Source organism: Phasianus colchicus, chromosome Z, assembly GCF_987193195.1.
Source record: "Phasianus colchicus chromosome Z, bPhaCol1.hap1.1, whole genome shotgun sequence".
Classification (NCBI taxonomy): Eukaryota; Metazoa; Chordata; class Aves; order Galliformes; family Phasianidae; genus Phasianus; species Phasianus colchicus.
The window spans coordinates 82,713,208-82,733,484 of NC_143476.1; the positions used below are offsets into that span (position 1 = coordinate 82,713,208).

The following is a 20,277-nucleotide window of genomic DNA, read 5'->3' on the forward strand; positions in this document are numbered from 1 at the left end:
GGCACATGTTGTTATAAACCTTGTAAAGGAGGACTCCACTGTGTTCTTCCACCTTGCCTGCCAGGCTTGTGGGATGAGGCCATGATCCACAACCCACCGCACTCCCCAATGACACATCCAATGTGGCCTGTCCACAAATTCACCTTTTGTCCTCCAGTGTCTGCGACTGCCAGTTATCTTTGTCTCTACAAAAAGCTGACAAGGAGATGGAGATGTGTGCAATTACAGCTTCTGTGATAGGATACACGCAGCCTTGAAGAGTAATGAAGAGGGAGAACAGTGAAACCTAAGGCAGGGCAGCAAGGCTGATGGCCTCACAGTGACTCCAGCTGCACAGAGTAGAAACAGCGAATGCAAGGCGACCTATCTGACAAGTGAACAGGAGTATGCCCAGGTGTAAGCTGAGAACTGCATGGGGCTTGGCTAGAAAAGGAATAGATTGAGCCTGTTCTTAGATAACCAGACTTCTTCCTCTTCTTTTGTTTTGATTAAAAGGACCAGGACTCTTCTTCCTTTTTATCCTGTAGGATAATCTACAGGAATGTGAGAAGGAAAGGGTGTCTGAGTTGCATTTTATGGTTTGTTTTCCCCCCCCCACATTCTTGTTTCCTTGAGCCATGACAAATAAATGTCTTCCTATCTGATGGCTTGGCTTATCTGGTGTTGGGAGGAACAAGGTGAATCAGGATAAAACCTGCAGGTTGGGAGTGCACTGATCCCACCTTCAGGTCATTCCTAGAGACCCCAGGTGCACAAGGTAAGGCTTCTGCTACAGGGCAGAGCAGGAACGCACGGTGCCAGACTGCAGAGAATCAGTGCAGCAACTGGTGTCCTGGCTGTCAGCTTTTGTGGACATCTTTCTCACGCTCAGCACAAAATCCAGGCTGCACAAGACCTCCCTCCCTCTGTGACAGGTCTCAAGCCCCATCACGGTGACAACAGCAATAGGTCTGGATGCACTGGTTAGGGCTACATTGAGCATGTTCATATAGGAAGGTGTGGGCTAGGAAACAGCTGGGAAAACTGGTTTAGAAGAAGTGTGAGGCTATGCAGATATGGCAGAGCTGGGATGCTGGTAATAAGGAGCCCAGCAACTTGTCTGGTGTCTTCTTGTACAGGCACAAATTATACATTCGGCTGAAGGAATTCCCCCATTCCCTTTTGCAGTGTATGAAAAGATACTTTGCTGGTTGTTCTCAAACTTCTTGCGAGACGACATGGGTTGACTGCACTGTAAATCCACTACTCAAGGAGTAAATGCTTCCTTGCTCCCTGGTTCTGTATGACCTGCGATGCCAAGACCATAGACTTCATCTGCTCTTTCCTTGTGCAAAAGCCATTTCTGCGCCCAGCCTGGTACTGCACTTGCTGCTTCTCTACCCTTTGTGATGGGAGAAACAAAACAATGACTGAAGGAGGATTTACCAGAGGTTTATACAACAGCAGAATGTGTTGTTTTTTGTGTGTGTTTTTTTTTCTTCTGTTGTTTTGTTCTTTGTTTCCTTCTTGATAATCCCTAATGTTTACTTTACTTTCTTGGCAAGCAGTCAACTGTCATCTCCGTGACTTGGATCTCTTTTGCGAGCTGCAATATCTGATTTAAAACCACCCTCTTGCACCCTCTACTTCTGTGTTCCTTTGTATCTACAACACAGACTGCAACATGCTGTAGATCCGCCCAAGCACCACATATCACAGCCCCTTGAACTCTTCAGGACCACTTCAGCCTTTTCCCGACCCAAATTAACATCGTAGCTAATTCCATCTCCTCACTGCCTGCACACTTTTTCAGACTGTTGCTGAAAGCACGAGTCCTGGCACATCCACTTGAGCACACCCCGACAGCACATGGGGAGACACCCAGTGCTGACAGGGTCCCTCAAACCCCTGCTGAAGGAGGACGCACTGGGAAAATGGGTCTCACCCCATTACCAAGGGGTCTCAAGCCAGAGCTGAGGATGTTCCTCATTGGAGATGTCAGTCACTGGAGACGTCAGTTATTGGAGATGTCAGTCATTGGAGATGTCACTCACTGGAGATGTCAGTCACTCCATCACTGGAGATGTCCATCACTGGAGGTGGGGCTCTTTCAGCCCCGCGCAGTGAGAGGACACCATTGCTGGGGAAGTCTCTTATGTTATTGCTGGGGGTGTCCCACACCCCAACACCGATGATATCCCTCACTTCTTCATTGAGACATCCATCACCCTATTGTTGAGGAGAAAGCTGAGGAAGCCCTCCACCCCATCACTGAGGGAATCTCATAGCTGACGATGTCTCAGCCCCTCACTGAGAGGGTCCCTCTGTCCAGCACTGAGGGAATCCTATAGCTGAACTGTCCCTCTCCCCATAGCTACGCACACCCCTCAGCCCTCCCCGAGGGGCCCCTCACGCCCTCAGCAGAGGCGCCAGAGGGGCGTACGGGGTCTCCCGCCCCCCCTTCGCAGGGGCGGGCCGCGCGCCCCACTCAGGTGCCCGCGGGGCAGGGGGGGCGGGGGCAGCCCCCTCCTCCGTCCCGGTAGGGTCACAGGTTCGAGTCCCGGTGCGGGGGGCGGCGGCGGCGCGGCTCACCTGTCCGGGCCGGGCGGCGGCAGACTTTGCCTCCAGCCTCTATAAAAGGTAACGGCGTCGTTGAGTCAGGGCTGCCTCCTCCCCCCTCCTGTTCCCATGTATGTGCGGCAGTCCCGACCAGCAGGCAGCCGCGGGCCGTCCCGCACGCCGCACTTGCTAGAGATGAACCGCACCGCGCTGCGGATCTGCGTCCTGCTGCTGGCCGGGCTGGGCCGAGCCGCCGCCGGGCAGGAGCACGACCACAACGACGAGAACGCTCCGCACTCCCAGGAGAGAGGTGAGGGGAAGCGACCGGGCTGCGGGGCGCCGGCTGTGGGGTGCGCAGGGCGCGGGACACCCCGACGGACGGGACAACCCCCCTCCCGCGATGGGGGCTTTGGGGTCGCCGAGGCACTGAGCAGCGCCGTGCACGGGGCACCCCAGTGCCGGCTTCGGGTTATCCCGATGCACGGAGCACCTCTGTGCTCCCGTGCACGATTCTGGGGGTGCTCTCACGCTGGGATTTGGGGCTGCAGTGCCCCCCGTTACGGAGCCCCGCCTCCCCCCGCCCCGCGCAGCCCCGCACGCCGCTGCCTTTGTCCCCGCTCCCGCCAACTCTTCGACCCCCGCGGGGTCCGCGTTCTCGCCCCGCGCGCAGCCCCGCGTCCCGCTCCCAGCGGACGGCTCGCACCGCACCGCGGCTCGGGGCTCTCGGCCGCCAGCAGGGTCCGTGCAGCGGGGCAGGTGTGGGGCTGCACCACGGCGGGCGGTGGGATGGGGGGAGCGTGGGAAGCGCGGGGCTGTGTGCTGTTGCGTGCCTCCCCTCACCCCACGCAAGGGGCTTTCAAGTTTTGAGGTCACTTTTGGGGGGTAGTGCTCAGCCCCTGTGGTCTCGGTCCCTTTTCTCATTCCAGCGTTCAGCAAGGTTTGGGAATAGTGCGGTGCTTTGCTCGCCTGCGGCTGAGCACAGCACAAGGATGTCCCCGTCCCAGCGTTGCTTTGCCCGTGGGTTTGCCTTTCCGGGCTCACAGTGTGTCTTCACTTTTCCCTGTGTCAAATACGGGGTGCTGCGAGCTGATGCTATTATTGCAGTGATTCACATTTCTTACCAAGTCCTTGTTTAGCTGTGCGTGGGGTTTTGGGGATGCACTGCTCCTTGCCACAGAGATGGAGAAACTCCACCACAGGGTGAGAGGGGGCCGGGTGACACCGTCTCCCTGTGGCTGTGAGTGTGGTGTGGGACTGGGTGGGATGTGGATGGGAAGAGGATGTGGGTGAGGAGCGGTAGCCAGCCCTCAGTGACAGTCCTTGTGCTGGGGCCAGGTCCCATACATATTCCTGTCTTTCCCCCACTTTCGGCTCCTGCACGAGGCCAGGCTGGCAGCATCCACTGCACTCTGCAGCCTTCCGTAAGGCTTTCCATGAGATTTCCTAGCATGGGAGCCTGAGGAACCTCTGGTGTCTCTGTAGTAGAGCAGCCTATCTGTTCTCTCCCTCCTATTCAGACCTGTCCTGTTTTGTGATCCCTGATGCTCTCTTCCTCCATCTGAGCTCCCTCCTCTTTTGTAACCCTCCTCATTCAACTCATTCCTCCGCTTCAAGCCTCAGTCTTTCCCCAGGATTTCCCCATTTTTATCCCATCCCTTGCTAATGCCCTGTAAATGTTTTCCCTTTCCCCTGTCACTCTTCAAGACTATTTGGGTTCACAGGCAGCAGGAACAGACCAGGGGCCATTCCTGCCCTGAGCCTCCCCTCACAAACTCTCACTGCTCCATGGGATGCTGCCTGCCTCGTGGGGCCCCTCTGTTTCCCAGCAGCACAAAGAACAATCCCTGCGGCGACCTGAGCTCCGGTGCAGATTAAAGGCTGATCCCCATGGCTCGCTGTTGGCCGAAGTTAATAAACACAAAAGGACTTTAGTGCAGCCAGGATCAGTGCCCCATGGGCAGTGCACACAACGGGGGCTGGGGCTGAATGGCTGTGGGTCTGGGTGGGCAAAAAGGGGCTGTGTTTGTGGGATCAGGCTGAGATCTGCTGCCTTCCTGTCCATGGGGCGCAGAAGTTCTTTGTACGGTTTGGCAGGGAATGCTGGCCATTCTCTGGACCCTGTACCAGTCCTTGCCTCGGGAGCTGGCTGCGGGCAAGCATGAGCGCCTTGGCACAGCCTCTGTACCTTGGTCAGGTTATTACTTGCAGAGGACAAGGTGCCTGGATGTGTGGTACACTGTGGACTTGCAGTTGTGCTGTTCACTGCTTTGAGACATGGTGTATCTGTGTGTCCTGATCCCTCCTGGTACATCCCACATTGCTCTGTTCTGTGGACTGACCCTCCACATGAGGATGGAGGGCTACACCGAGCCCACTCTTTTCTCTGGTATTGGCTCTTGCTCTGTACAAACAGTGTTAGGTAGTCTCTGCAGCCATGGGGATGTTTATGGGAGCAGCCTGCAACTTGCTGCTTTTCCCCACTGCTAGCAGCAGCTGCGCTGCTCACAGGCCACAGGACATGCAGAACAGTGCACTGCTAATGGCAGCGCCCGCCCCGACTCAGCAGGGAGGTGTTGTTGGATGGTGTTGGACGTCAGGAAAAAGCAAGCTGGTGGCAGCACTGGGATCCCAAGATGGAAAGAAGGAGAGGGAGTGAATACAGGGGGGAGAAAGCATTGAAAGGGGGAAGTGTGGCTGCTCTTGGGTGTGAAACACCCCCTGCTCAGGGAAGGGGTGGGCTTGGAGCAGGTTGGGAACAGAGGGACTCCACGTGGCCAAGCAGGGCGCCTTTGTGCTGTCTGCAGTGGCAGCTGGCTCCTGCTGCTGCCCCTCTGTACCCCACAGTATTTTCCTGCTGAGACTCTCCTTGCTCACACCTCCCAGAATGTACATTGAAGCCCTGTTGCAGCACTTTTTTCCTTACATGCACATTTTTGGGAGTACATTGCAGCCCCTGCCAGGGCTGAGCGCGCCCAGAGGCAGGGCAGGGCATGCAGGGAGCTGCAGCTGCGGCACCATCACCTCCGTTGTGGTGCATGGCAGCAGTTCAGCAGCAATCAGAGGGAGAAGACGTGCTGCAGCAGGGAGCTGGGATGGAGGCTGGGACTGAATTTGGGCTGGGCAGGGCAGGGGGTTAACGTGCTTGCCGAAGGACTGTGGGATTGTGAATGCCCCCGTGTGGAAGGGACCAGAGTATTGCAGGGCTGAGAGCTGGATTGCAATGCCAGGGGATGCCTCCCTGCAGCACCAGGGCATGCACCAAGGGACCCAGCTCCATGGGGTGGGAGATGTTGCCTCAGTGCTTGGGAATGTGTGCATGGGAGGTCTGTGCTTTCTTCATAGGCTGAGCCCCAGAGGGAAGCAGAGAGCAGGGTGCTGGGCAGACTGTGGCAGCTGAGACATGTGCAGTGTGCCCAGGTATTGTGTGCCAGCCCTGGGGTGCCACGTTACCTGTGCCAGAGCACAAGCCCTGTGCTGCAGCTGAGGAACCATGCCTGAGAAAGCTGCTGGAATATCTCCCATGTGTCTCAGCTCTGGTGCAAGTGCCCCTATTCATCTTTCTCGTTGATGCCTTGCTGTTCCCTTCACATACACCTTTAAGAATATGTTCCACACCTCGAAGAGTGACTCCCTCGCATCACTCCTAAGCCTCAACAACAGCTTGGGTTAGAAGGAACCGTAAAACCCACCTAGCCCCAACTGCTGCCATGGGCCAGTCGCCCTCCACAAACTCAGACTGCCCAGGGCCCCATCCAGCCTGGCCTGGAGTGCCTCTGGGGATGGGGCACCACAGCTTCTCTGGACTTTTCTGAGATGCCACCTGCGGTGCTGGAGACGCCCTGAGAGCCGTCCCCATCCCTGTCCCCAGGCATCTTTCAGCTGTGGCCACCCGCTGCCTGGGGCTGGGAGGAGGGCAGGATCCTGCTGGGCTTGGGGCTGTGTGCCGATTGCCCGGGCCTGGGAAAGCGTGTCTTTTCCTTTCTCACCATGAGATGGAATCTGCTCCTGTTAATAGCAAGTGGCTGTCAATGGCTGTTGTCAGTGGGGGCTATGGGGACCAATATGGTGGCCCTCCTGCCTCCCGGCCACCCTGGCAGGCATTCACCCTAATGAGGGATAGACATATGGAACTGGATGGTGCTTACAGGAGCTGATGGGAGCACAGTGGGAGCAGCTGGAAGAGCATGACTGGTGCTACTCAGTGATGGGAGTGATATCTGTGAATTATTTTCCACTATAATGATAATAACCAAGTATCAAGCCCTGGAGTTTTCTCTCTGCATGGAGGAGGCAGTTCCCTTTGGGAGCATCTCTAGTTCTGGTGAAGGAGGAGGAGGATGAGCAGGCAAATGCTGGGAGAGCACTGAGGCAGAGAGTACACTGCTGCTGCAGGACCAGGAGTCCTGCATGGCAGAGGTGTGTTTGCAGCCAACCTTTCCCTTCCATTCATGCTCTTTTTTTTTTTTTTTTTTTCCCTCAAGGTCCTAGTGACAGCCACTGGAGCTATGAAGGTAAATATCCTGCACTTGCTCCTGCTTTCCCCACCACCCATCAGAGCCTGGGCTCCAGCCAGTCATGGTTAATGATTACCAGGCAGCTGTGCACACTCAGTGTCTCACCCTTCCCTCCCTTCACCCTGCTGGTTCAGCAGTGACTGAGCCTGGGCACCCCCATTTGTGAGGCAGCAGTGGGATGTCCTGTGCCTCAGTTTGGGGGTCCCTGCGGTTGTGCCTCCCCAGGCAGGCACAGGCCCGTCCCATGCCATTCTCACTGACAGGCTGTGCTGGGACTTTGCCCAAGGATCACTTGTGTCCTTGCACCGTCTCCTAGAGCAGGGTGTGCAAGGGGACAGCGCTGGCTTGCAGTGGCCCAGGGCAGAAGCTGCAGATAGTGGCACCGTGTTCACAGGGGGCTGCCAGCAGTGAATGTGATGAGCTGCAGAGCTCCTCTGCCTGCCAAGTCCACTTGGAAATGATATTCTCACACTCTTTCCAAACACCCCTAAAATAAACTTTCCTGGCAGCTCACCACGCTCAAGAGCCCTTTTGTAATGCAGCCACAAGTGGTCATGCAGCAGCATAGAGTCATAAGAATCATTAAAGGTTGGAAAAGACCTCAAAGATCATCAAGTCCAACCACTAGCCCACCACTACCATGCCCACAGAGCTGCTCATGAGCTGACTTGGTAGAAACCAACTCTTTGTGCATGATGCATGGCCCATCCCTTCTCCTGCACCCACCAAACCCCCAGGGTCCTGTCCCTGCCCGCTCTCACCACTACCCTTTCCCCATGCCAGATCCAGGGCAGTGGGCCAAGCACTTCCCAGCGTGCGCAGGCAACATGCAGTCTCCCATCAACATCAACACAGAGACGACCATCTTCAGCCCCCAGCTGCGACCCATCCAGCTCTCTGGCTACAGCCTGCCCGCCAGCCAGATGCTCGCACTGAAGAACAATGGGCACACAGGTGGGTGGGGAGCTTGCTATTCACTGCCATTGGGTGTTGGCTTTAGGAATTTATTGTAATTCGTGTTTCCTTTAGAAATTTGTTCCTAATGCAGGTTTGCAGCCATTGGTTCCTTTCCTACATTTCACTTTTCTCAAATCAAGGAGAAATCATGGCCTTGTGTGAATTAGCCTCTAAGGTACCCACTTCTCTTGTAGGACACACTTCTTGAAGTCTATGCTTTGAAATGTTATTTGAGGATCTTAAGAAGCTTCTGCAGTTTTAGAAGGGCTTTTTTCTTTCTATCTAGCATGGTGAAACTGATAATAAAATAACGTGAACAGATTCTGTCCCAGCTTTCCAGAAACCTCATCACTTCCTCCCTGCAGCAGTGGATCTGGCTGCCGCCAGCTCCTTCCAAGAGCACCTCCAGCCCTGTGTGTGCTGCTCAGACTGGGAGCTGCTGGTAGTGATGGCAGCTGAAGAGCTCTCTGAGGGTGCAGCAAGACAGCCCCATGCCCTTGTCCCTGGGAGCTGATCCCTGCATACAGCAAATCCAACAAGTCAGACTTGCTGCACAGGGCATGCCCAGCATTCTATTTTATAGCCTCCTGCCCTAGCTGCCTGCACAGCTCAACGATCTGAAGTCAGTGGTTGCTATTTTAGGCACCCTGGCATCTGGTGCTGTTTGGTGTTTGCAGAAACACTTGTAGCATTTTCACCCAGAGGGGCCAGGGCTGAGGTAGTTTTTCATGTGCTGACCTCTGTGATCACTCAGGAAAGACAGAACAAAGAGAAAAGTTGCAAGTCAGCTAGGACAGCTCTACAGTTACTCCTTCTTACAGTGTATATGTTGAAAATGACTCAGGTGAATGCTAGGAAAGCAGCAATTTAGATATACAATAGAAATACAGGAGGGTATAAATGCACAGGGAGGGAGGAGTGTATTTGAGTTCTGTATCTCTGTGCCCAGTGGCACAGGGGAGGACAGATGACTCATCACAAACCTGTACCCTGGTAATGTGATTGAAACACTTCACCTATAGGGATGGGACAGAATCACCAAAGTAGGAAAAGACCTACAAGATCATCCAGTCCAAACATCCACAGCTTCTCCCAGGGTCCAGGGATACTCGTGATGTTGGTGCTTGTCCCCCCCATAGCTCCGCCCTTAGGTTATCCACACCACTGTTCTGCTTGCCAGGTATCCAGGCTCAGCTTTGCCTCAAACCACACCTAAAGGTAAAGGCAAAACCAAATACATGTGCCCAGTGTCCAAACAGGCACTGCTCTAACTCTGCAGATTTCATGTGATGCCAGCCCTAGTGCTGGCCAGGCCTGCAGGCTGCTCTGCTTGTTGCAGCAGTGATGCAGCTCTGTGCTCCTGCAGGTATACATGGCTCTGCCAATCCCCTTATCCCCTATCCACAGCCTCTTTTGTGTTATTCCCACACAGTGAATAAGTTTATTCACTGGGTGTCCTGCAGGCTGAACCCTGCTTCATAGCACGGCTCTACTCACTGCCCTACCCTCAACCTCCTTTAAGATCCAAAGCCACTTTGTTTGTTGTCACCAACCTCCCCCAGCTCAAGGTGACTCCTTCCCTTCAGCCGTTCTGCAGACTCTGCTTTACCAACCGCCCTCTCCCTCCCCCTGCAGTGGTCCTGAAGCTGCCTGAGTCGCTGGCCATCGCGGGCGGCTATGCGCAGCAGTACCGTGCCGTGCAGCTGCACCTGCACTGGGGCTCGCCTTCGGAACCTGGCTCCGAGCACACCGTTGACCACAAGCGCTTTGCTGGGGAGGTGAGGAGCATTCTGTCCTGCTGCTGGGCTGGTGGCACAGGACCATGAGCTGCACACAGCCAACTCGGGCTGATTTCATCCCTTCTGGTACAGCTGCTGTCCTCCAGGGTGGGTTGTCTGCCCATGTTCAGGGCAGCTCTTGGTGCTCAGTGCTATGGCACCTTTATCCTACTTCACCAGCAGCAGTGTGCTCCTAGCAGGAGGAAGTGAGCTATCCTTCACCATCCAGTGGTGCCCATCCCACATTAGGGCTGTGTTTCCTTTCAGCTCCACGTGGTCCATTACAACACCAAATATGAGAACTTCAAGGCAGCCGTGACCCAACCAGACGGGCTGGCAGTGCTGGGGGTCTTCCTGGAGGTGAGCAGTCCTTGAGCAAAGAGGGGAAGGAAGAATAACATGATCTGGGGGATGGAGAAGGGGACAGCAGGACATGGGGCTCTTTGCAATCAGCCATTCCTTCCATCACTGCTGTGTTCCAGGTTGGGCCAAGGGAGAACCCATACTACCAGCAGATACTCGAGCATCTGCATAGCATCCAAGGAGAAGGTAATACCCTACTGGCACGGCAGAGGAAGGCTGTAGCAGCTGTTGGCTCTGTGCACAGGGGAAGTTTGCACAGCAGCAGTTGACTGCTGCTCCATTTCTCCTCCCAGATGATGAAGTCTTTGTGCCTGGGTTCAACATTGCTGGCTTGCTGCCTGACAACCTGCACCTCTACTTCCACTACAACGGCTCCCTGACCACCCCACCCTGCCATGAGTCTGTCAAGTGGACTGTCTTCAACCAGACCGTGATGCTCTCCAAGGAACAGGTCTGTTGGCCACATGCATGCTGGATCTTGGCTCCTCAGGGCATCCCGCATCCCATCCCGCTCACACTGCTTTCCTCCCAGATGTCCAAACTGGTGAGCAGCCTGCAGACAGATGACAATCGCCTCCTCATGAACAACTTTCGGCAGGACCAGAGCCTGCACAGGAGATGGGTGCTGGCAAGCTTTGAGCCCAGCTCCTCCCGGGAGAGGCAGGTGCCTGCAGGTAAGGAGCGTGTGAGCATCCTGGGGGGAGGAGTGAGGCCTCAGCGCTCTGCTTCTCTAGGAGAAGGGTTTGTGCATGGGTTGGCCCTGCTCCTGTCCTCAGTTTGTCCTCAGAGCACTTCCTAGCACTGGTGTTTTCCAGCTATGACTCGAAATTCCTGTTCACCCTCAGGTGTGACTATCACTGCATCACTAAATTTGTGCCCTTTCTCAGTTCTCTGAACTCACTCAGGGTTTTATTTTTTTGCTGTCCAACATCCTGTTCCCTCTCCCTTTGGGTGGCGTTTCCGATGCCCTGTGTCACACTGAGTAACAGCACCAGTGCCTGGGGCATTGCTGGGACTTCCCCTGGCCATGGGCTCCCAGCACCGCAGTGCCTGGGCAGCACCACAGGAATGCTTCACTGAAGCCTGGGAGATAAAATCTACCGCATTTTCTTTGTCTAGAATCTCACTTATCAAAGAAGGATATCGGGTTAGGCTGGCATGCTCTATCTTTGGTAAACCTGTTGGCTGCTTTATCGTGTTCACCATTTACCTCCAAGCCTTTTGCCATTTTCTGCAGAAACTGCTCCCTGGCATTATAGAGGTGGGGGTAGAGGTGCAAACACTGCTTTTTCTCTCCTATTTGCTATTTCTATCAAAGCCCTGAGCTCATAAAAAGCCCTTGTCCCCAAGCAGCGGTGGGAGTGCTGTTGTGGTGGTGGCTTCTCTGAACCATGGGACACTGCCACCGATAGTGCCAGCCGGCACCACACAGAGAGGCACAGAGGCGATAATGCAGCTGTGCACAAGCAGCACCACTGCTGGGTAAATATTTGCCTGGCACAGCCCCAGCCCAGCATTTAGGGCACGGACATGCACTGGCCATCCCTACGCAGGGAGCAATGTGAGCAGCCTGGTTCTGGGACCAACCTTTCACTTCTGGCAGAACCCATAGTGGTGTTCCCCTCCCCTCTGGGCACCCCCTGACTGTGATGTGTCTCTTTCAGGTGGTGGCACCTCAGCGACAGCAGGTAGGGGAGATGCTGGGGATGGGAAAGGGACTGGGGTGCCAGGTGGGGATGGGGTTTCTGGCAGCCTTGTGCTGTGCTGAGGGGCAGAAAGCCAGGGGGGATACTCTAGACCCACCTTGGTGTCCCTGCAGCATGCTCTAACACTAGTTCTTGTTTCTCAGCAGGACACACCAGCTCATTTCATGCAGGTAAGCATGCTGGCTGCTGGCTCTGTGTCAGCTGCCACCAGCCTGGCACCATTTCCCCCCCAGTCAACCTTGTATCATTCTTGGGCTCACAGGGGATGTGCTGGCTGTGCTTTTTGGGGTGCTCTTTGCCATCACGATGCTGGCTTTCCTGCTCTACGTCTACAAGAACCGCAGCCAGAATGCACGGTAAGTGATGGGAACACCAGTGGTGGGCAGCAGTCCTCCACAGGGATAGCAGCACCCACTACAAGACAGCTGTTAGCAGGGCCCCCTCCTGCTCTAACCTCTATTCTTCCCTCCTGCTCCAGGCTGGACTCACCCTCTAAATCCAAGGTCATCTACACAGCGGCCACAGCCGAGAACACCGCCTGAGCCACTCCCACTGAGCTGGGGGAGGACCTCCTGCAGCTGCATGGACTGTTCACCTGGGACAGCACCTAGTCTAAGGGGATATTTTTGTTACAAAAAGGATAAAATCATTAAAAAAAAAAAAAAAAAAACTACGATAAAAGCCTTTTGCTCTGCCAGCCACCTCTTGCAGAGGAAGCATCAGCCTCTATCCATGCATACGGCAGAGCTCCAGAGCAAGCAGTGCAGGGCTCCTTGCACAGTCCCGCCCTGCCCTACATCGCTCTGGGACTTCTTCCTCCTCTTATTTGTGCAAAGTGTTAGAAAAACACTGCAGTGCTGTGAAGAAATGCAGAGGTGATGGTGGCAGACCCACCGCTCCTGGCCAACCCCCGCCCTGCTCCCCTCTGCAGTTGGAGCCAAGAGCAACGGGCTGGGCATGGAGCAGGAGGGAGCCTGTGAGCAGCCTCCACCCCAGTGCATCAGTCAGAGCTCTATACAGGAGCAGGAGGAAGGATGCTTGCATGGCCAGCACACAACTTCTGCTCACCTCTGGTGCTTGTTTTATTGGTACAAAAGCCCACTGTGGACAAAACCGCCTCTCAGCCCTGAGCCCATTGGCAGTCTTCCCTGTCCTGTAGCAGGTTAACAGGGAGGTACCTGCCTTAAAATCCCCTTTTGACTCAGGGAGAGGGCAGTGATCCCCAGAACAGCCCCAAGCCCCCCTTCCCAGGTGGTGCCAGCACCAGCTGCAGCCCACCGCTCACCCAAGCCCTTGGCTGCACATCCACCAACAATGGTGGATGCGTTCTGCCCCTGTTCCTCCATATCATCCCCTAACCTTACCGTGCCAACCCCCATATGCCCACCCTGGGATGCTCACTACAGTTCAGTGCTGGGGCTGCATCTCCCAGTGCAGCAAGTTGAGATGGAGAAAGTAGCACCACAGCATTCAGTCCTGGCCCCAACAGCACCTCACAAAGCCACTTCCCAGGAGAGGAGGAGACATTGTGTCCCCTGTAGGCACAGGGGACCACAGGGCATCTTCTGCACCAGGGGGAAAAGTGAGGGAGCTTCCTGGGCTTGTGTCTCCAGCAGTCCAAGGAAGTACCCTTCCCAGGTGATAGCTCAGGGCCAATAGAGCTGAGTCCCCCAGACTGAGCTGTCCCCAGAGGGGCAGAGGAGCAAGCCAGTCACAGCACCACTGCTGCAGCCGGATGGCAGCGTCTGTCCCTGCTGGGGCTGGCCAGGGTCCCCCATTCCAGGAGAAAATGTATTGCAGAAAAGGCGACGGCCAACCTTGCTGCTGACGGGAGGGCAGGGGCAGCTGGGGATGGGAACATCTGCAGGGCCTCAGGATGCTGGCTGGGGGCTCGCTCCACTCTGTGCACCTGCAGGAAGCAAGGGGTCGGTTTTCACTAAATTAACTTCCTCAGAAAAGCAACAACCCAAACCCTGGAGTCTCTTCCTTGTAGCAAAGGCCATTGCCTTGCTTCAGTCTCCAAGACACCCTGCCCCACCTCAGGACACAATAACCAAAGAAAACTCCATTTGGGTGACTTACAGAGCAGGAAGCGGCGCAGGTTCTGGACAGAGCCCCCCGACAGCATATATGCCCAGACAGCAGCAATGGCCATCAGCACGTAGGAGGGCACCAGGCTGCCTACATACAGCGGGTTGCAAAATGTCTGCAGAGAGAGGAGAAAGGGAAAGGGTGAGCAGGATCTCTCATGGCCTAATTGTTACACACAGCCGCAGTGTCCCCCTCTTGGTTCGCCCCAGTGCTCTGGGGAGTGGCTGGGACAGGATGGGGACAGGGCAGCATCACTCATGGCCCCAGGGGTAGGAAACCAGCTCCAGGGTTTGGTTAGCGACAGGCACAGCCCAAGGGGAACTCCTCATAGGGAGTTCTGGTCTCTACGTGATTTGCTAGTGCACGTAGCTGCTCCTCCACAGGCACGGGCACCAGCATACCCCACAGCCACCCCTGGTGGCAGCACTGAGCTCTGCTCCCGGCTACTCACCGACCCTGAAACGGCCAGGTGCATGACAACGACGGCCACGATCTCCCACCAGTGCCGGTTCTCACAGCCGTGGAAGAAGAGGATGCCCCAGAAGGTGTGCAGGAAGATCAGCACCATGGTCATGAAGGCTGCCGGGAGAACAGTGAGGAGGTAATGGAGATTCAGTAGTGCTGCAAGGTCAGGGCTGGACAGGATCACAGGGGACTATGACACCACAGATGGGGGCTGCAAGTGGCTACAATACAGCTATGGGTCTGCCACCCCTGTGATGAGGGCTCAGGGCACAATCCTGTCCCTCACCTGAGGTCAAGAAATAGAGCTGCGAGTCCCCATGGATGCCCACGGTGCCAGGTCCCAGAGCGTCCGCCAGGAGGTTGATCATGGAGAAAGCACCACTCATGAGCCCAAAGCCCACGCCAGCCACTGCCAGGACAAAGAGAGGCTGTGACACCCCAAGGACACAATCCCCCCCTACCCCAAGCACCTCCAAGACCCCAGGAGACCCAACCTCTTCTTCCCCATGCAACACTCACCATATGCCATTTGCTGGATGGAGATGGGGGAGCAGCCGTCCTCGCTGAGGGCCACCAGCCCCTCGATGGCCTTCCTGCAGGGGACAGTGTGATGGGGCACCACATGGCACCCTGGATGGATAGGGCAGGGGTCTGGGGACTGTCCTGCACCAGCCCACGCCTCTCATGACTGTGCAAAAAGGGTACGGCTGTGCTGTTGGCAGGCACCTGGCCTTGTCCTAAATGACCCTGAGGTTGATTAATGAATCAACAGGCACTCTGCACATCACTGAGAACCATTTAGGACTCTGCTGACAGCTCCTGGAGTGCTGACCGAGGGCAGCGTCTGGCTGCCAAGCTGGCCACCACTGCAACAAGCACCACAGGACCTCCTTGAATCTTTTTCCAGAGAGCAAGACAAGCACGCACCAACGTCCCACGCGTTGGTGGGATGCTGCAGGCAGCAGCACCCCTGGTTGTGAACACAGTGCAGGCATCAAAAAGCTGAGATCTCAGCAGTTGTATTTTCTATGAGAGGGTGAAAAAATGCAAGAAAGTGCAGAGAAAAATGCTGAAAGGTAGAAAAAATTCAATTTTGGGCAAAAAACTCAGAAAACTAAGCATCCTGAATCTTACTGTGCAGCCAGGAGGGCAGTGATGCTGGCACTGCTGTGGCTCTGCAGGGCGAAGCACGGATCTCTGCTACCCTCTGCCTGCCTGCCGCAGTGCTGCCACGGGGAGCGGCATGAGCCCTCCTCCTCTTCCTCCTCCTTCTTCTCCTCCTCCCTGCTGCTGCAGACACCGCGGGGCTGGGGCCAGACTTTGCCCTGTGCAGGCAGCAGTGTGCCACCCACAGCAGCCTGGGCTGGGGGGAGGCAATCCTGCACTCACAACACTGCTCCAGATTGGGCAGACTGCAGTGCTGCAGAGCCCTAGAATCTCCTCCAGGCTCCTTCTGCTGATGCAGAGCTATTCCTGGGAAAGGCATGAGGCTTGCAGCAGGGGCTGGTCTATCACCCTTCTGCCTCCTCCATGCAGCAAAGTGGGAACCTTCTTGTCTCTGGCATCCAGCAGGCATTTGTCTGAGCTGCAGGAGCACCACCCACTCCAGTCACAAGGGCGGGCGGGCAGAGAGGACGCTACAGGAGCTTAAAATCACAGCCAACCCACACAGAGATCAGGAAGACACTACCACACACTCAGCCTCCAGCCCTCAGACCTGGGGCTGCTCTTCTCCACCACACAGACATCCTCCACCTTAACCCATCTCTGCGCAGTGATCTTGGCCATAAGACCTTTTGCCTCATAAAACCCCCCAACTGGGACCCTGAGCAGCAGGATGATGTGGCACAGGGACAAGGAGTGACTTCTCCTGGCACCAGGCTCACTGACACTATGTGCCCTCAGCCCAGAGCCAGGCAGGAGCTGCCCTTACCTGAGGAGCTTGTAGTAGAGGAAGCGGAATGCCTCCTGCAGCAACACAGAGAACATCACCCCGAAGATCAGGAGCCCCTTCTGCAGTGGCTCATCACGCGGGTCGCTAGCCTTCACAGCAATGAACCAGATGAGGGAGGAGAGCAGCAGTGAGACTAACCAGAAGAATGCCCTGGGGAGGTGGGAAACAGCAGCAGCTGAGCTGTGTGGGCACCAGCACGGAGCCATGGTAAAGCTCAGTCCCTGCTGCAGGAGGGCCAGCACCAGTCCTGCAGTGCCACTGGCTCCCATGCTCCTACAGACCCCGTCCCTGCTGTGCCACACCTACAGTGGCACCAGTGCAGCAGTTGTGCAGACAATGGTACCAGTATGAGTAGTGGTACTGGTGGGGCTGTCATGCCCACAAGGTGCCCACCAGCACCCAGAATGGTGCTCAGGCACCAAAACCAGCACCAGTACTGTACCAGCCCCCTGCATGTACTGGTACCAGTGCCATACTGGTGTCCTGGCACCAGATTAGTGCCCCACCGCTCCCACACTGGTAACGCTGCAGTACTGGAGCCATGACATCTCTGCACTGCTACTGGTGCCATACTGGTGCCCCACTGTCCCCCCCCGATACCAGCACCCTACATTCCCCACTGGTACCAGCGCCATACCGGTGCCTGAGCTCCCCACAATGGTACCGGTCCCATACTGGAGTCCCAGCACCAGAACCGGTACCACACCAGCGTCCCATGTCCCCCCACTGGTGCAGGTCCTACAGAGATGCCCCGATGTCACCGTACTGGTACCAGCCCCACTGCAGTGCCCCACGTCCCCCCCCGGTACCACTCCCGTACCGGTACCAGTGCCATAGCACCGTACCGTGCCCCGACGTTCCCCAGCCCCGCACTGACCCCGCGATGAGGATGATGATGCGGAGGGGGTCGCGGGCGATGGTGAAGAGGAAGAGGCTGAACGCGGGCCCGAAGGCGATGAACGTACACCCGAAAAAAACGGCGAGCGTCATGGCGGCGGGGCGCGTGGTACGGGGGTGGGGGCGGGGCTGCGGCGGGACGGGACGGGACGGGGCCGGACGGGGCCCGGCGGCGGCGGCGGCGGCTGCTCCCGGCCCGCGCCCTTCCGGGGCCGCCTGACGTCACACGCCGCGGCGCGCCGCCGCCCGGGCCGGAAGAGGCGGGGTGGGCGGGGCAACAGATGGGCGTGGTCACTCAAAGGGGGCGTGGTTTGCGGGAGGTGGGCGTGGCCGGGTGCGGTGTGTCTGCTGGGGCGGGGGCTGAGTCGGGGCGGAGCTTCGGTATGGGAGGGGTCTGCGCTGCGTGCGGGGCGTGCTGCAGGCGGGGCCTCCGGGAAGCGGGGGTGTCGTCATGGCGGTGTGGGTTTGTGCTTTGGCACGGCCGCCAGCGTGGGCATGCTGAGGGCAGAGTGCTGCGGCTGGGGCAGAGCTAAACCACACAGCTGCACGGGCTGGGCGGAGAGTGGGGAGAGCAGCCCTGTGGTTTGGGGTTCAACACGAACCGATAGTGAGTTCTTGTGGCCCAGAAAGCCAGCAGCATCCTGGGCTGTTAGCAGGGGGGGCGGCAGGGAGAGGGAGGTGCCTGTCCCCTCTGCTCTGCTCTCCTTTCATGAGGCCCCATCCGCAGGACTGCGCCCAGCCCCCAGCACAGGAGGGATGCAGAGCTGTGGGAGCAGGTCCAGAGGAGGGCGCAGGGACGGTGACAGAATCGTGTGAGTTGGAAGGGACCTTTAAAGGTCACCTGGTCCAATTCCTCTGCAGTGACCAGGGACACCCGTGACTCCCATCAGGTGCTCAGAGCCCCCACTCTGACCTTGAATATCTCCAGGGATGGGGCATCCACCAATCTAGGCAGCCTGTGCCAGTGCCTCACCACCCTGAATGTAAAAATCTTCCTTATATCCAATATAAATCTCCCCTCTTTCAGTTTGAAGCCATTTCTCCTTGTCTTACCACCTTCCTTTCTGTAGCCCCCCTTTAGATACAGACAGGCCGCCCTCAGGTGTCCCTCAGCCTTCTGTTCTCCAGGCTGCACAGCCCCAGCTCTCTCAGCCCGTCCTCGCAGGGAGCTGCTCCATCCCTGACCATTTGTGTGGCCCTCCTCCGGACGCTCTCCAACAGGCCCCCGTCTCTCCTGTGCTGAGCACTCCAGCTGTGGACGCAGTGCTCCAGGTGAGGTGTCACAGTGCAGAGCAGAGGGGCAGGATCCCCTCCCTCGCCCTGCTGGCCGCGCTGCTTTGGGTCTTGCAATGAGTTCCTTATCCATCAAGCAGCCCACCCATCAAATCCACATCTTTCCAATTTGTAAAGAGGGATGTTGTGGAGAACTGTAAGGGAGATGGAATACCTCTCCTATGAAGAAAGGCTGAGGGAGCTGTGGATGTTCAGCCTGGAGGAGAGAAGGTCCCAGGGAGACCTCATTGCAGCCTTCCGATGTTCATAAATAGGAGAGAGACCAAACTTTTTACAGGGGCAGACAGTGATAAGAGAAGAGGGAATGGCTTTAAACTAAAAGAGGAGAGATCCAGATTGGATGCTAGGGACATTTTTCATTGAGAGGGCAGTGAAGTGCTGGCACTGCTGCCCAGAGAACTGTGGTGCCCCATGCCTGGAGGTGCTCAAGACTAAATTGGAATGGAGTCCTGGAGAGCCTGAGATGGTCAACCAGAAAATGGCAGGGTGCTGTGGCCTGGACATGGCTCCCAGCTGATTCCTGGCCAGCACCAGCCTCCTGATGCTCTCCCTTCTTGAAGAAAAAAGGGGAGCAGAGGGTGAGCGAAAAGCAGAACTGGGGATCAGCTGGTGGTCATAGGCAGAGCATTACTCTGGAAGCAGCTTCCAGGGCCTCTCAGAAATTGAGAGTTTAGAAGTAAAAGAAGAAGGATCTGGCATAGGGATGTAGATGGTTAAATGGACCGACCCAATCCAGGAGGCTGGAATGGGGAAAATCACTGGGTGTGAAAGGGCTCTTTGTCCCAGCAGGAAGGGACGCCCAGAGACTGAGCGCTGGGGACGCACCCTGATAGGAAGTCTGGGCAGGCTTGTTTGCAGGACAGGGTGCTGCTCACAGGGAAAGGCTGTGGTTTTGACTTGTTCTTTTACAGCAAGACAAATCCATTTCAGGAAGATGCTTTTACCAAACACTACTCAACACAGTGACATACTGTAGGGAAGCAAGACAGACCCAAAGAGAAACCCCAGCCCTTGCACAGGACAGGCTCTGCCAGGAGAGTAATGTCTTTCCCTTCCAGCACATCCTGGGATGCCGCAAACCAATCAAGAACAAGCACTGAGGCAGGGAATTGGAGAGCCCTGTGTGAAGGATGCCTTTTGCCGCATTGCCAGATGCAAGTCAGAATTGCAAATGCAATTTGGGGACCTAGAATAGGGCAGGAGGCCAGCAGTACCTGGGTAGGAAAAAACTTGTATCTCCACGTTTCTTTTGTGAGCCAGGAGGCACAGCAAATAAAGGAAAGTGGATGGGAAAGCACTCCCTGTTGCTTGCTGGGTTGATGGCTTAGCCCAGCAAGGGGTCAGCATGAATTATGCTTCCTGGCCACATAAGGCTATGCTGTCAAAGGGATATCCGCCAAGAAGCATGAAACAGCTGGGCTCCATGCAAGCCACAGGGGGGCCCAAAGCACAGGGCGGGACTGGATGATGGCTCTGGGCATCCCTGGGGAGTCCACCCCCTTTTGGGGACAGCGATGAGATACATCCTGCTGCTCTTCTCTTTGTGTTGGAGAAATTACAACAGAGTGGGAGGAAACTTCCTGAGCGCTCTGGGAATTGGTTGCCTGCTGTATTAATACTTGCTAGTTTATATAGCTGTCCCTTAGGCAGGCGTTCAGCATCTGGTAGTAGAAAATGAGAGTGGTACAGACAATGGTACAGATACTGAGCTGGGTGAGACA

At 56.2% G+C, this 20,277-nt stretch overlaps 2 protein-coding genes across 3 annotated transcripts; one reads left to right on the forward strand and one right to left on the reverse strand.

The window, feature by feature from the left end:
- The first annotated feature begins 2,502 nt into the window (after window positions 1-2,502).
- LOC116239688 (carbonic anhydrase 14) lies at window positions 2,503-12,665 on the forward strand. 2 transcript variants are annotated; one of them, XM_031609858.2, is made up of 12 exons: window positions 2,503-2,848; window positions 7,020-7,049; window positions 7,836-8,006; window positions 9,645-9,787; window positions 10,055-10,147; window positions 10,270-10,336; window positions 10,444-10,601; window positions 10,683-10,824; window positions 11,815-11,838; window positions 12,000-12,026; window positions 12,119-12,212; window positions 12,335-12,665. In XM_031609858.2, exons 1-12 carry the CDS (start codon window positions 2,668-2,670, stop codon window positions 12,396-12,398), a joined length of 1,194 nt encoding a protein of 397 aa, XP_031465718.1. In that variant the 5' UTR covers window positions 2,503-2,667; the 3' UTR covers window positions 12,399-12,665. The 2 variants fall into 2 exon arrangements, with proteins under 2 accessions (XP_031465718.1, XP_089987319.1); XM_090131193.1 differs by having other exon boundaries at window positions 12,003-12,026.
- A 913-nt stretch (window positions 12,666-13,578) lies between these two features.
- On the reverse strand, window positions 13,579-17,405 carry LOC116239689 (gamma-secretase subunit Aph-1b-like). Its single transcript, XM_031609859.2, has 7 exons — window positions 17,244-17,405; window positions 16,346-16,516; window positions 14,932-15,005; window positions 14,699-14,821; window positions 14,399-14,526; window positions 13,939-14,062; window positions 13,579-13,765 (listed from the first exon to the last, which is right to left on the reverse strand). The coding sequence occupies exons 1-7, from the start codon at window positions 17,354-17,356 to the stop codon at window positions 13,728-13,730; spliced, it is 771 nt and encodes a 256-aa protein (XP_031465719.1). The 5' UTR covers window positions 17,357-17,405; the 3' UTR covers window positions 13,579-13,727.
- Window positions 17,406-20,277: the final 2,872 nt, after the last annotated feature.